A 15618-nucleotide genomic window follows, 5' to 3' on the forward strand; every position below is an offset into this window, starting at 1 on the left:
AATTTACTCCAAGCATACGCATTTATACCTGTCTTGCTGTGGTTGGGGTTTCCCTTCCATTGCAGTGAGAAGAGTTGGAGCCAATTCACATTGTCTTTCCACAGGCAAACGAGGGTATCCCATCTTAACATAAATAATGGTAAAATTCTAAAGAAATTAAAAAAACAAAACAAAACACAGTAATGCATAACAATGCAAAATATCCATTCTTTAAACTCTTCTGGAATGCAGTATTAAAATTTGGTGGCTGGAAGCAGATTATGTTTTGGAAGACCAACTTCTTAATTACAAGGCTGAATAGAATCAATGCTTTTTGAGGGCTGGAAAACCCTCCTAGTGAAGAAAGGTTGGGGAGTTGGGCTTGTTAGTTTAGAAAAGAGAACACTGCAGGGAGACCTACACTGCAGCCTTCCAGTACTCGAAGGAAGTTTACAAACTGGAGGGGGAAGAACTTTTTACACAGTCTGACAGTGACAAGACAAGGGGAAGTGGCTTTAACCTAAAAAGGGGGGAAATTATGTTAGATATTAGGAAGAAATTCTTCATTCAAAGGCCCTGGCACAGCTGCTCAGGGAATCTGTGCAGGTGTTCCAGGTTGGACGGGGCCCTGGGCAGCCTTACCCAGTGGGTAGCAACCAACCCGCAACAGAGAATCTGGAACTCAGCTTTACCTAAACTACAACTTCAATGAAATCAAACAGTGCTTTCACTTACCTATTTTTCTAAAAGAAAAATGTTACCCATTATTGAATAAACACAGAGTCAGCTGCATAGGCAAGTTTCCTTTTGAGATGTGTTTCTGAATCATCATATTTAAAAGCTGCAAATGCAATCCAAACAGAGTCCAGGGACAAGACAGCATAGCAGTACTGAATACTGGACAATCTTTAATTGCTACCATTGATCCAAATCTAGCTTGTAACTGGAGAGAAAGAGCTTTGTGCTCTTGAAATAATAATGTAAATTTCGTTATCAAATTCTGTATAAAATAAACAAAAAAAACCCACAAATCACTTAAAAAACTAAAAACAAACTGCTACTAAGAGGTTAAAGACTAATGAAGATGAAGAGCTGAAAACAGAGAGACTATTTTTGATCTTTAATTCACTCTGGTAGTCTCTCTGACTGAAAATACATTGAGAAAAAACAGTAACAGAGATAATTCCAGAATGGTGCTGACAGTTGTGTAAGCTCCTTTCTCCAGCTAGCTCAATAAAATGTGAGACCTAGTTATGACCTACTGGATCTAGTCACAATCTGCTCATCCCAACTACCACTCTGTGATCAAAATAAATACTAAGTTCAGCTTGTCAAAGGATGCAGTGAAGAGGAGAAACTCAGGGAAAACCTACATGCAAGGAGAAGGCTGGCAGCCATAGTACACCAGTGCAGTCCAATGCAGTGCAGATCTCAGCTGTGTACCTCATTTGCTGGCAGTTATTTGGCAAGAAGTACAAGCAACAATTCATAGCAGGAACTCTTAAAACACTGAAGCAGACCTACACAGCGCTGAAGTGGGAAGCATTACATTTCTTCATAGATGGCACTTGCTAAATTTTTTCAGAGCCCACTACCTCACTGCACATAATAACAGGCATCACCCATACATCACTGAACACAGACTTCTGACACATGCTGCCAAAAGCAGTTTGTCTTCAGATACAGTGGTTCTTTTGCTGCCCTCAGAACACATGCAGACTAGAACACTGCACCCACTTTGCAAAGGTGAACTCCGGATAATCATACTTGTTTGCAGTCAATCTGAGATTACTTCCATGTGACTGCAGTTTTAAAGTAGAAATATCTTCCTTTCTGTTTTTTGAGGCCTTACGTTTTCCATTAACGCTACATACGACGCAGCAGCCAAATGAGATGAGCAGAAAGCTTCCCTCCAATTTTATCCCTTGCTCATGATTGGTATTTGCAACAGATTTATCACATCTCAAATGACAATCATCTTCCTCAGTCTTACAAAACATCTAAAAACATTTTCCAACTACATCTAATGAAACTATTTAGTATGTAGTTTTACAACCCATAAAATATTCTTAATCTTTTCTTGCTCAACAAGGGTCCTGACTCTAAAAACATAATTAAAAAAAAAAAGTGCTGTCATGTGTTCAGAGACATGCAGACGCTTTAAGTAAGGCCCCATTTCTTCACACATGCAGACGAGGATTGGCAGCAATTTGCAGAATGGGGCTGCTGCAATAAGCAGGCTCTGTACAACAGAAGCAACGACAACGGTTTGTGAAAGATCAAGAGTAATTTTAACAAAATCAGCACCTTAGCTGTTTCATAAAACCAAGTTTTAACCCTACCAGGCTATATAGTTTAAAAAAATGCTTAAGAGGTCAATATCCTTTCAATAACATACTTGCTAGGAGAACAGACAGAACTAAATGCAAAAGCTTTAAGGAATATTCTGCTTATTTCAAGTAAACCAGCAGCTGTTATTGGAAGAACAGATACTTACAGTGACAAAAGACACTGCAGAAGGATCTTGATACTGAACTAGCAATGTCTCTACAGGAAGCTGGATTTTTGGGCGACTTTTTATTCGCTTATTCAGATGAACCAGCAGCTCCATGACCTGAGAGGAAGAAAAAAAAAAAAAAGAAAGAAATGAAAGAACCCCCACTGTTCATCCACCTGCACTGCCTGGGTGGAAACTAGAAGAATGGAGATTGAAGAGCTTGGAAAGAAGGGGGCTGGAGGAAGGTGTTTTCACTTTGATTTAGTTCTCACTGTCTTACTCCATTACTAACAGAAAATAAATTAAATTAATCTCCCACAAGTCTTGTCAATTTTGCCTGTGTTGGTAACTGGTTAGCAATCTCCGTGTCATCATCCTCACCCACAAGTTGTTTCACCTTGTTTTCCTGCTGCGGAGGAGTAAGAGTGACTGGGTGGGCAATCAGCCCAGGTCACCCCACTACATAAACAAAGTGCCTTGAAGTAGGGTGAAAGCAAGTCCTGAAACTCTATTGGTCTATACTTCAGCAGCATACTGGCAACAGACTGATGTTATTTTTTACTCATTTATTAATTGAAGGAAAGCTACATTTTCAAAACAATTAAAACACTATAAGATTTCAAACTACAGTTAAGTTGCATGTGGATTTTTAAAAGAACTTAATCTCCTTTCATGACAAGGTTGCCTATCTAGTGATCAAGGGAAGCCAGTAGACATGATCCTTCTTGGATTTCAAAGCTGCCTCTCACATCCTTCTGCACAAGATATCCAGCAAAGCACAAGAAAAAAAAATAAATCACAGTAATGATGGGTGACTGCTCAAGCTCAAATGGTTACACCAGTAGTCAGGGCCCCAAGCTGCTGTAATTCAAGGAGTGTATTAATTTTGGGTGATACTGCAATAACTGCAAGAGAGTTACAACACAGTACCTCAGTTTTGCCACTTCGTCTATAGTCAGTAGCTTGGTGAACAAAGACTGTCCTTCTTCCTTTCTACTCTATCTACTTTTTAAGCGTTAACTTTCCAATGGTATGAGCACTCGCAGCAAATATTAATTCCATTGCCTTAACATGTTTTTGAGGCTAGAGTTCAACAACAGGTACATTTTTGCTGATGTGCAGAAGTCATAAGCCCTTCTCTCTGCTCTGGGCAGAGGGATGGTGGAACTAGAAAATCATTAAGGCACCTTCAGACATAAACCACTCTGTGATCCTATGAAAAATATAATATAAAAATATTCTAAGAAATTTCATTAGCTAATTGAGTGCCTTTCTTCATAGTTTCAAGAGCACATGATAGCTACATATTTATAAGGACCCTCCCTCCAAGTCTGAATACATCCATTAGCACAGTGGAATGGCATCACGTCTATCAAACCCCCTCTCATGCTATCACTGTCAGGTCCATGTTTCATTCAGAACCTTTTAATTTCTCGGACCTCTTATATTCAGCTGCCTTTCTGGTCAAATCCTCCTGGCAGAACAGCAAACACAAGCAGGTGTTCCACTGTCAGAATCCATGTCTCCTCACTCATGCCTTTAACATGAAGTTTAACAACACTTCCACACAATCACAAGTGGAGCATCTCCACTGTGAAGAAAGGCTGAGTGAACTGGGCTTGTTCAGCCTTGAGAAAAGAAGACTGAGAGGGGACCTGATCCAGGTTTATAAATATCTGAGGTGTGGGGGGCAGAATGGCGAGGCCGGACTCTTTTCAGTGGTGAGTGGAGACAGGACGAGGGGAAACGGCCGGAAACTGCAGCACAGGAAGTTCCGCACAAATGTGTGCAAGAACTTCTTTACAGTGAGGTGACGGAGCACTGGAACAGGCTGCCCAGGGAGGTGGTGGAGTCTCCTTCTCTGGAGATGTTCAAGACCTGCCTGGATGCCGATCTGTGCGACCTGCTGTAGGGAACCTGCTTTGGCAGGGGGGTTGGACTCGATGATCTCTGGAGGTCCCTTCAACCCCTACGATTCTGTGATTCTTTTTCTCACAATTACTCCTCCCTAAATCACCTAGGTCCATCCTTTTCCCCACCTTTGGCTCCTCCATTGAACACCACAAAGTTAGGCTTCAGCAATCCCAGAATGCTTTTCCTCTGCATCTCCTTGTGTGCTCTACCCCTAGGCAGTAATACCTCATTTTAAATAGTGCTTTGACGTTGGCCCATTTTGGTAGGCTTTGTCTCTTGACAGCAGAGTTGAGATTCTCTTATGGCAGCCATGAGAATGATCTGCACTGTGTCCCTTCTTCTGAGTCCATAATTTGGGTTTCCACCTGCCAATACATCTCTGTGCTCATGGACAACACAGCTCCACAAGCTGAAAGACTAATGACTGCCACAATGGGTCTGCAATTAGGCGGGACAAAGTGTCACACAGGTTCCTCCCTTTTCTGTTGTGCTCCAGAGCTGTTTCATGGATGTGGAGATGAGTTTTTATTATATAAGCTAATGCAGGGTACTGAATTCCTTAGGCACATATTCAATCCTAACTACAAAATATTTGCTCTCTCTAATTCACATCCAAGTAGGAGAGGGCCAAACCATTTTGCAGGTAATACTGAATGTGTATCTGAATGAACTCTGAAACAAAGCAGTCTTCTGTATTAGGGAAATGAACTCCTTCAGACAGACATTAATTCAGACCTTCAAAATTATTTGGTTTTTGCTTCTACTCCTGCTGTCAAATACTGAAAAACATCAATGAGGTATTTTGCACAGAGAAGGGGGCTTGCTCCACATGCAATCTGAGCCAGGTTGGATGTACAACACCTCTATCCTGGAAGCTGTGGCAGATGACTCTGAGGGAATAAGTCTCTGTTTCAGGTTAACTCACAGTAAGCTGGCTTCAAGCAGAAGCAAATACAGTCTGCACGTGCAAAAATCAGACATAAACAAAACACCTTGTTTATGCAGGCAATGACTATCTTCTTTCTCCCTATCAGGCTCACAGTACCATTTCCTGAAAGAGTAAATCTCTTCACAAAAAGCACCAAAGAGTATTTTAGTGCCATTTCCTTCTGCCTGATGAGAACAATGTACCGGTACAGTAGACTGCATCCTTACCTTTTTACGAACTCCTTCCTGAGTACTGGACAGCTTGAGGAGAACAGGGGGTAGGAATTTGGAAATAATATTCTGCAACTGCTCGTCTGTTTCTGCATGGCCGAGACGCAAAAACACACGTTCCAGTTGATCTGCAGTTTAAAGAAAATAAGAGAGGAAAAAATAAATCAACAAGATTCAAAACTGCAGCAACGTGATTTTTTTTTTCTTCCTGAACATCCCTTAGTAGGCTCATAAGAGATGCTCCACACAAATACCTTTGTCTCAGCAACACTAAGAACAGACCCACCTTTTAACACTAACTAACAGAGTAAACCAGCCCAATGACTCTCTGTACTCTTCTCCACAAGTACGTACAAAGGACTCCTATTACAGACAGAAGCAGTTAAAATCTCCATGATATTGCTTTATATTTTGTTTCAAGTAAAAACCAAAACATGTCCAAAGGTGGTATGAAAGGTTGTCATCTCTAATTCACCTTTTGCACTTCTTGCTTTCACAGCAAAGCTGTGTGGCTGTAGAGCTGCTAACTTCTGGAAGTACGCTGTGATCTGCATTCAGACCATGACATCCCATATCTCTACTAAATAATAACAGAGTACAAAAGATTTAGCAGCCAGTTCTTATTCTTCTTGTTAAATTTATGGTTCTTGTCATGCCTGGGGACCTCATTGTTGTAGATGCTGTGCAAACAGAACAAAACAACCACGTAGAGCAGGACCCAACACAGATTACAGCTAGTGCCACAGCAATAAAAAAAAGTCCAGGGAAAGCATGTGATATAAGCTTTGGGACAAGTCACACCACAGCAGCAGTGAATTAACTAACAGGCTGTAGACTTAAGAAGCATGAACAACAAGTTATAAGTGAAAAGGTCCTCGAAAAGCTTAAGACTGCTGATCAAAATTTAATACCAGCGGGAGAATTCATAGGACGTCTTGACACAGACCCACCCATTCTGTCCATAACCAATTTTTTTTTTTTTAAGCCACACAGATTCAGAATATCTCTAAAAAGCTGTACAAATGTTGTTTCAATTAGCTGCCGACTTGTTACAATTTTTTTTAGCTTCCCCTCCCCATCCCTCCCCCCCAAAAAAGACAATATTACCATCAATAGGAAAAAGGCTGCAACTACAAAACACAGATATGTTGCTGCAACTTAAAACACTACTATCCTACTATCACTCTGTGAAGCTGCTGGAGTTTTGTAACAAAACTCAAATAGCAGGTCTCCTAACCAAAACAAAGAAGGAAAACAACAAGAAAATTAAATTCCACAAGCAGGAAGAAGTTGCAAATCCTTCAAGACCGAGAAAAAAAAAAAAAAAACAGAAAACATCCATTTTCTCACTGAGATAGCAAAAGACCATTTCAAGAAAACAGATGAGACCAAGTTCTTCTGTCAGCAGCTCACATACATGGGCTGAGAACCATCTGCCTTTGTATAGAGGATGGAGGAGCTAATATTGAAGGCATCTGCAGCTGGCCCGACAGCTATACCTGCAGCAAAGCCAGACCTGCCCAGCACTCCGCTGCTCTGACAGCCAGGCTGGGTGCTGGCACACAGCACTGGGAGCCTCCCTGCAGGCAGCAAGGAAATGTCTGATGTGTTAAGGGACTAAAGGCCTTAGTGCACCCTGCAGGAGGAAACTGCTTCCCTAAAGACTAACCTGGACTGATCTGGCAGAAGCCAAGATTAGAGGGTGACAAGGAAAACTCTCCTTCAGAGGAAAACAATCACTGGGAAGGCTAAGAGGTAAAAGAGAAAGTGTGTCTGCAGGGAATAGGTAAAAGACTGGGTAAATATACACTACTAAAGGTGAGTGAACATAAAGGACGCTCAAATACAAAAGCTCTGGTCAGGAAGTCCCCCATGATGTAGCTGCAGAACAGCTTCTCTGTCATATATATATATTTTTTAATCTGTCCTATCCATGTGGTGACTCCTTATAGCGCCATCCCTCCTCTGCCAGCTGCAGATTAAACACCTCCAACATATCACCTCCAACATTTTATTTTCTGCTCAGTAAGTGACAAGCAGCTGAAAAGAGAAATGTGAAATTTTAGCATCAGGGAAATTATAAGCCAAAACTCTGCAGCGCTCACAATGCAGACTTGCAAGCTGATCTCATTTCAGACAGATTTCACAGAACATTTAGGCTGTCAGCTAGTCAACAATCTTAAGATATTTATCTCTTTTTATTTTTAAATCCCAAATCCCTTTTCACCTTCCTTTTTGTGTTGTATTTCACTACTTGAAATACCTCCTGCCGCCAGGATGTCTAATGACCCAAAGAGTGCTCAGAGGCTGCCTGGGACATCCTATGCATCCTTAAGCACTGGAATAGGCTCCCCAGGGAGGTGATTAAACACAACCATCCCTGGATGTGTTTAAAAACCATTTGAACGTGGTGGTCAGGGACATGATTTAGCAGACAGTTGTTAGAGTAGTGTGGTTAGGTTGTGGTTGGACTCGATGATCTTTAAGGTCTTTTCCAACCTGAGTGATTCTATGATTCTGTGCAGAAGAAACAGCTCAAGCAATCAGTGGAATCATCAGATGTTTTCCCCTTGGAACTAGGACTCCAGGACACCACTACAAATCCACTGTTCTCATGGCAGCTGACTCAGGAACCTCCCCAGCACCACATTCCTTCACAAGGGAAGAGATCATGCTCAGCTGTAATGAAACACAAGTGAAGTTGTTTCCCCAAGCCATTTGCTTGAGCCACCAGGCCATTGGCATCTTCCAAAAGGTACAGAAGTACTGAACTACCATGAACCAGCTCTGAGTCCTGAGGCCATGAAGGCCAATGATATCCAGGGATTTAGAAGGATTTAGGAGCAGCACAAAGGAAGTTCTCCTCCACCTCCGTTCTGCCCTGGTGTGGCCACATCTGGAGTACTGCATCCAGTTCTGGGCTCACCAGTTGAAGAACAGGGAACTGCTGGAGGGAGTCCAGTGGAGGGCTGCAAAGACTATTAGGGAGCTGGACCATCCTCTATAAGAGGAAAAGCTGAGAAACCTGGGCTGTTCAGCCTGGAGAAGAGAAGGTTGAGAGGGGATCCTATCACTGCCACTAAATATCTAAAATGGTGGGTGTCAAGAGGCTGGGGCCAGGCTCTTCTTGGTGGTGCCCAGTGACATGACAAGACGCAATGGGCACAAACATAAGAAGTTCCTTCTGAACACGAGGAACAACTTCTTTACAGTGATGGTGACAGAGCACTGGCATAGGCTGCCCGGAGGGGCTGTGGATTCTTCAGCTCTAGAGATATTCACAGACATACCCAGATGTCGTCTTTGCAAACTGCAGAGAATCTGTGTTAGCAGGAGGCTGAACCAAGGGATCTCCACTGGTCTTTTCCAACTCCTACAATCCTGTGATTCCTATGACTCCTGTGAACTACAAGCATTTACACAATTTCCAGCTTCTCATATTATTCAGTTGGTACAAGGAGCAAACAGAACTGCAGTAACAAAACAAAAAAAGCTGGATGGGAGGAAAGCCAGGAGCAGAAAGAAAAAAAAAAAAGCTACCCCGCTGCTTATCCTCTCCATGAAACAAGTTTATTACTTTTCTCACTCTCTTCATTCTCTTCCATCTAGTTGATTAAGCCCTAACGCTACAATCACATTTACTTGCCCCAGATGCTGGGATGGCCAGACCATTCAGGGAGCCTGGCTGCAAGTAGGAAACGAAGGAGTTTGTGAGCCTGCAAGCAAGTCACACTCCTCTGCTCCATTGCAAGCTGTATCCATAGCAGCAGCACAGGAAAACAAAGAAGGATCATGTCCATAGAGCTATAAATCTCATACACATCAACCATTCAATTCCCAGCTTTCATTCTACTGAGCAAGCCCACCTCTCAGGCTGTTGGTGCTGACAGCAGAGCAGAAGTTCTAGTGAACAAACGGCTCCAAGAGGGATGAGGCAGGGGGAAGACAGCAGATGGAGTTGGACTGCAGCCTACCTATCATAGACCTGTCCAGGGTTATGGCCCCCATCAAGTACTGTAAATCTGCAGGGTTGTAGTTTCAAGAAGGGAGACCACGTGGCTTTACTGCAATAAAAATAATTAAAGCAAGGAGGTCTAACTTGCTTTGCTACATAGCACAGAAGATGGCACAATAACACTTTGACTAACCCAAAGCAATTAAAATTTACTGCTGCAGCAATCTTACTGCAATTTGACAGTAACAGCGCTACATTTCACATCAGAGAACCTCTAGCAACTCAGCCTTCACCACTGCTATCCCAAACCACGCACAGAATGCAGCTCATCTGACACCCTTCCTGCAATTTCTCCTTTCACAAGTTAATTCGAATGGTTAACAGAGATAATCTGCAAGTTGTTAGAAGCAGTGAAAGGAGCAAGTAGCGAAGATGACATTTGATAAAGTAGAGCAATAACCCCTCTAAGAAGGTGGTATTTCAGCTGCCTGGGATTGTGCAATGGCATCTCCTTCCTAAATGTCACATTAAGTTCTCATCTCAAAGTCAGGATGGTAGTGCTACCTTGCAATTCACTGCCACCTCTAACATCACTAGTATTAGCTAATTATTATACCTGCATAAACTACTTGCATTGTCAACCCACCACGAATCTGCTGAATATGATGATGGGGGAAGAACTCACTGCCGGAAACCATGGATCAACTAATAACAGACCAGAGAATTTACAAAAAAAAAACCAAAAAAAAAACAACACAAAATGCTGAGAAAGCTGAGAATGAAAGAGAGAAAGAAGCACAAGAAGCACGCATCAGTGGAAACACAGCTAGAAACCCCAGTGCCCAGACATGCCAGGCTCTAAATAAATCACTCCAAGAACAAGCTTGCACTTCAGCACCTTCATGCCAATGGAAAAGACTAGAGCATGCACAGTCCACTGTGATCTTTGGAAGGAAAAATCCAAATAAGATTAATTCATTACTGTCATTCTGCGCAGCTCTGATTCCATTGTTTTTGGAATATTCTTTCAAGTTTCCCTTTAGATATGTACATGAAAGCTAGCAGATGTTTCTTTAAAGAAAGATGATCACCACAGTCTGGCTATGGTGGTGGTGCCAACCATGGTCCTGGTCAGACTCGCCCACCGCATTAGGAAGCACATGAGAAATCATGCCTAGTTAAATAGGAAGTCTTCAAAACATTACGCATGCCACAGCTATGACAATGACCTTTCACTAAGGATTAAAATAAACAGCAAAGAATGAACTAACTGCATAAGTAGAAGGATGAATAACAGAGTTTTATTTTTAAAGCTCATACCATTAAGTTCATGCAAAATTTGTAATAGCTATTCATGTATTTTGGCATAGTCACAACTTATTTCCTAAAGGCTCTGCAGTATTTTCACAAAGCATTCAATTTTTTATGAGGCTTTTTTTGAAAAAAAACATGTCTCCAAAAGGAAGAACACAAGGATGATTTAACAATAGGCACTGCGTAGGAAGAGACCTTCTCTTTCAACATATGGAGGAAACAAAGTGGCAGGACAACAAGATGAATCTTTGTATTCCTGCTTCCAGCAGCAGCGTCCAATTTGCTCCCACTGACACAGCGTACTTGGAATTTGAAATCCTCAAGTTACCATGGCAATGCAGTTACCTATTCGTGAGAAAATGTGTTTTACTTTTTTTTTTCCCCTCTTTTTTTTTTTTTTTTTTTTTTTGCTTCCTCCAGTCTCCATTTAAAATTACAAAAAAGAATACAAGATTCAGTGCTTAAGACCACACCTCTTGCAAAAACCAAATGACTCCAACTTGTGTGCTATAAGCTTCCAAGACCCTGTGACACTGGCTGTAGCATGGTCAGCAGTATCACTCGGCCTTCTTCAGAACTAATCCTGCAGTCAACAGCCCACACCCTGCTCACTGAGACAACATGCCCCTTCTTCCAGACTGCTCTATGGTAGCTTGCCAAACAGAACGACAGAAAGACATGGAAAGGATAAAGCAAATAAATAAATAGTTCAGTGTTTTCTACTCTTTAAAAGAAAGTAAGCAAACACCTTTGGTTTTTTTTTCCAGCTAAAATCACACATGTGAATTCTTCAGATGCTTGGTCTCGCTAAGAGAGCTGGCCTATCAATTCTGCATTGCCAAGACATCATCTTGCTGAGCTCAGCTCCACTTCTTGTGCCCAGGCCCTCCTTCCTGTCCTCACAAAGACAGTCTTATCTCTTTCAAGTATTCATAGGCATTATGTGCAGCAGGCTGGCCATCTCAGCAACATGTACTGGTGCAACTGAGGATCAAACAAGATACCCTCTCCTTTTCATGAAAACAGACTCCAGAAACTACCAAGACTAGGACATGACTTGGTATTTAACTATCCTAGGAACAGTTTAACTAGAAACCTAGGAGAAAGTCCTAGGTTCTCTGCAAAACAAAGAAGAGTAGAAAACCAAAGTTCTGTGCATAAAACAGTAAATTATCTTCACGTTCCTGGAAAAGTCTGTTTGACATATTAGTGGGACTGCTGCAATAAAGCACTTCCTGAAGCATGTCTCAGTACAGCAAACAAAAAGCCTCAGTTACTCAGGCACCACAGAACCAACACTTCATTGGAGTCCCCAGCATCTTCCCCAGAGGGAACACAGGGGTGACTCTGCCTGGATGGCACACAGGCTTAGGGACAAACATCTGCTTCTGCAAAAGCTCCAACATCTTTCAGTCTCTCCAGAGAAAAGTAATTGTTTCTGTGCTATTCTGCATGCAGAAGGATTGAGTTAGGGAATCAAACTGGTTCTTGCCTACTGTGCCACTGCTAGAAAAGATGTCAAGTTCTTGTTGAAACGGTATTTCTCTGGGAGAAAATACACCCTGTACCATTATAGCAGCAAACAGTGAGTCAGGATTTGCTGCATGCTATTCCTGGCTCTACCAGTAACCCATTATGCACCCAAAGGCAAACCACTTATGGGAGCATTTGTAGAATTGGGCTACATTGTGTTGTTCTAAAGGCTTTGACTGGAAAGCAGTGGGAATGCATTGGGAGGATTATATCCTTTATTCCATCCTGCCCTTCCATATTATGGAATTTTTATTTTTATTTATTTTTTTTAAACGGAAGAGTGCATCCCAAATTCCACATATCTGCAGTGTGCCAGGCTCAGGCCTCCCATCCAATTGACTGGCAATTACTCAAAATGAAATGCTCACTCTTACATCTGAACTTTTGCAGTTTCAGGGTCAGTTAAATGGCTTTGCACTGATTTTTAATCTTCACTCTGATGCTGCTTTCAATTAACTTGACCTCTCAAACAGTCAGTACCCACCTATGTAACCTAAGCAAAGAACTTTGTGTTTTACTGGTGCTACAGAACTAAATACATATAAAAGGAAAACTGATTCTCAAATCTAAAACTAGTAATAATTACACCTCTTATTTTGGGACGTACCATCATTCTGAAAAGAAACAGATTTCTTTCCCCTTATGCTAGTGTTAGACTCTTTGAGTGCATCAAAAGAGGGGATGGTTCAGTTTCCCACTCCTCCTACGCCTTGAGGATAAAAGTTAATGGAGAAAGAGGAATTTAAGTAAGATGACAGTGGCAGATGAGGTACCAGGGAAAAACCAACAAACCAATCAAAAAAAAAAAACAACACTCTTTCTCCACTGGACCAAACACAGTTTCTCACAAGGCTTAGAATTCAGTGAAATTTGCTCTGTTCTGAGGATGCAGCAGAGCAGCAACGACAACACCAGGCAGTTTTTGACACAAGTCTCGCCCTGAAGACATTCAGAGCAGTTCAACACAAAGGACTGTGGAGAAGCTGATCCGCAGCTCAGGACCGGTTTGCAGGATCAGCTCTGGGGCTGGGGAAGATAGAAACGCTGCACGGACAGAACCGGCAGAGCTGCGGGAAGGAACCGCACCGACTGCTGCGCCAAGCGTCGGAGGGACCTCCTGGAGGACAGCAGCAGCCAGGACTGCCGCGATCACGGCTTCTCCCAGTTGTCAATGGAATAAATAGCCTGGCATTCGTGCCCTCCAACACAAGGCTCGGCGTAACCCGAAGACCCGCACCCCGCCACGAGGCCCTGCGTTACATAAAGCACATCCCCGGCGCTCCGCGTGCCACCCAGCCCCGTTCCTGAGCAGAACAAAGAGCGGTTGAAAGGTCACGCAACGGGCCGGACCACGAGCCCCCGGCGGGGTCACGCCTCAAACGGGTCTGGGCGGGGCCGCGAGGAGCCGCCAGGAGAGAGGCTCCGCCGCCCGCACCGCCCCGGAGCGCTTTCCTCCACAGGAAAGCACCTCCACAGAAGCGAGCTGAGAGAACGAAAACCACCACGAGAAAAATCGCAACGGCATCAACAGCACCGATACGCTGCCAGACCTATCGTTCCAGAGCAGCCTTTCGCTCAGCTGAGTCACACGCTGCCCATTAATTAATCCTAACCGGGAAGAGCTCTACGTATCGCGGGGAAGGCAGGGAAACAGGACTCAGCGGAGAGGAGCAGGGCGCTTCCCGCGGACACGGTGCCGACGAGCGCCGTTCCCACCCCGAGCCCCTCAGCCCCCCCCCGCAGCCGCTCCCCGAGCGCCGCAGCCCTGCAAGGTCACACACGCCGCGGGGCAGGCCAGGCCGGGCCGCCGTCCCGGACTACATTTCCCAGCCGGCCGCACGGCCTTCCTCCCTAGCCCCCGATCTCCGCAGCCCCGGTAGCGCGGTGACCGCGCGCGGCCGGGCCCGCAGCCCGCCGCCACTCACTGAGCTCGTCCTGCGCGGCCGCGGCGGCCGCAGCCATGTTGCCGGCCGGGGAGTGAAGGCAGGCGAGAAGGCGGAGGGCGGGCTGGGAGACGCGCCGCGCTCAGCCCGGCCACCGCGAGGCCGCTCCCGCTCCCGCCCCTCTCTCTCCGCAGCTCCGGGCGGCACCGGGCCGCTCCCGCCTCCTCCCCCGCCCCGACGCAAGCACCACGAGGGACGGACGGACGGGCCCCGCGCCGCCCTCCCTTTATATTTAGAAAGAGCTGAGCCATCGCCCCGCCGCCCCGCCCGCTCCGCCATCACGCTGACCCGAGTCCAGGCTGCTCTCCATGCCGGCCCGCGCCCGTCTGCGCGCACCGCAGGGGCGGGGGAGAAAAGCGCTCCGCGGCGGCGCGGGCGGCGGAGCCTCTCCTCCTGGCGGCTCTCCGCGGCCCCGCCCAGAGCCGGCGCGGCCCGTTGCCCCTCGTCCTTTTGACACCCGCCCTCCAGATATCTAGGAGCACTGCTGAGATCCCGCCTCGGTCTTCCCCAGGCCGAACAGCCCCGGCTCTCTCAGCCACTCCTCATCAGGGAGCCGCTCCTCATGCGGCCCCGCGCTCCCCCTCGGATGGGTGAACAAGCAGGATAAGCTGGAAGAAGTCGGGAAGAGCGCTGGGATTTGGCAAGGCACGGGGCACGGGCAGGAGGAGCAGCCGTGCAAAAAACCCGTCTCGAGGGGCAGTGAGGCGCCTGCACGGCCGCGCAGAGCTGCGCGTGCCCCGGGCGACGCCTACGGCGGCGGCAGCCCCCTGCCGGCGGCCGGGGCAGGGCGGGCTGCAGGGCGGGCTTTACGCCCCGCTCCCCGCCCTCTCCCGCCCCTCCCGGCCCGGCGGTAGCGCGCAGGCGCGGCGGCAGCGGTAGCGGCGGGGCGCACCGAGATGGCGGCGGCCGGCGGCCGGCGTTGGCTGCTGTGCCTGTGGCTGTCGGCAGCACTGCTGCTGCCGCGCCCGGCGCGGGGCCTGATCGAGGGACTGTACTGCGGGCGGCGCGTGTGCTACGAGGTGCTGGGCGTCGGCCGACAGGCCAGCAAGGCGGAGATCGCCCGCGCCTACCGGCAGCTGGCTCGTCAGTACCACCCCGACCGCTACCGCGGGGAGCCGGCCGCGGCGGGCGGCTCGCGGGCGGCGCACGAGAAGTTCCTGCTCATTGCCACCGCCTACGAGACCCTCAAGGTGAGAGAGCGGGACCGCCGCCGCGGCCGGAGCCGCTCCGGTAAGAGACAGCGCGGGGCCCGGGCGGGAGCGGGGCCCTCGGGCGGGCGGCGGCGGCCCCGCGCGCCCCGGCGGCGTCGTGCCGAGCGGCGCGGG

The 15618-nt window shown here is 46.3% G+C and overlaps 2 protein-coding genes across 4 annotated transcripts in view; one reads left to right on the forward strand and one right to left on the reverse strand.

Moving 5' to 3' along the window:
• ECPAS (Ecm29 proteasome adaptor and scaffold) overlaps positions 1–14632 on the reverse strand; it is a 58592-nt gene extending 43960 nt beyond the window's left edge. The window contains exons 1-4 of one of the 3 annotated variants that reach the window (XM_042882831.1): positions 14582–14632; positions 5546–5676; positions 2477–2593; positions 29–147 (exon numbers count right to left, since the gene is read on the reverse strand). In XM_042882831.1, coding sequence (XP_042738765.1) covers positions 29–147; positions 2477–2593; positions 5546–5676; positions 14582–14603 — 389 coding nt within the window. In that variant the 5' untranslated portion in view covers positions 14604–14632. Of the gene's footprint in view, positions 1–28; positions 148–2476; positions 2594–5545; positions 5677–6023; positions 6126–14275; positions 14374–14581 lie in introns of those variants that run through there. The other 2 variants (XM_042882830.1, XM_042882829.1) reach the window with 2 other exon arrangements.
• Positions 14633–15189: 557 nt separating this feature from the next.
• Positions 15190–15618, forward strand: part of DNAJC25 (DnaJ heat shock protein family (Hsp40) member C25) — an 8349-nt gene continuing 7920 nt past the window's right edge. The window contains exon 1 of the mRNA XM_042882931.1: positions 15190–15483. Coding sequence (XP_042738865.1) covers positions 15190–15483 — 294 coding nt within the window. The remainder of the gene's footprint in view (positions 15484–15618) is intronic.

The sequence above is a fragment of the Lagopus leucura genome, unplaced genomic scaffold (genome assembly GCF_019238085.1).
Source record: "Lagopus leucura isolate 7727_CA_CO unplaced genomic scaffold, USGS_WTPT01 Super-Scaffold_100036, whole genome shotgun sequence".
Lineage (NCBI taxonomy): Eukaryota > Metazoa > Chordata > Aves > Galliformes > Phasianidae > Lagopus > Lagopus leucura.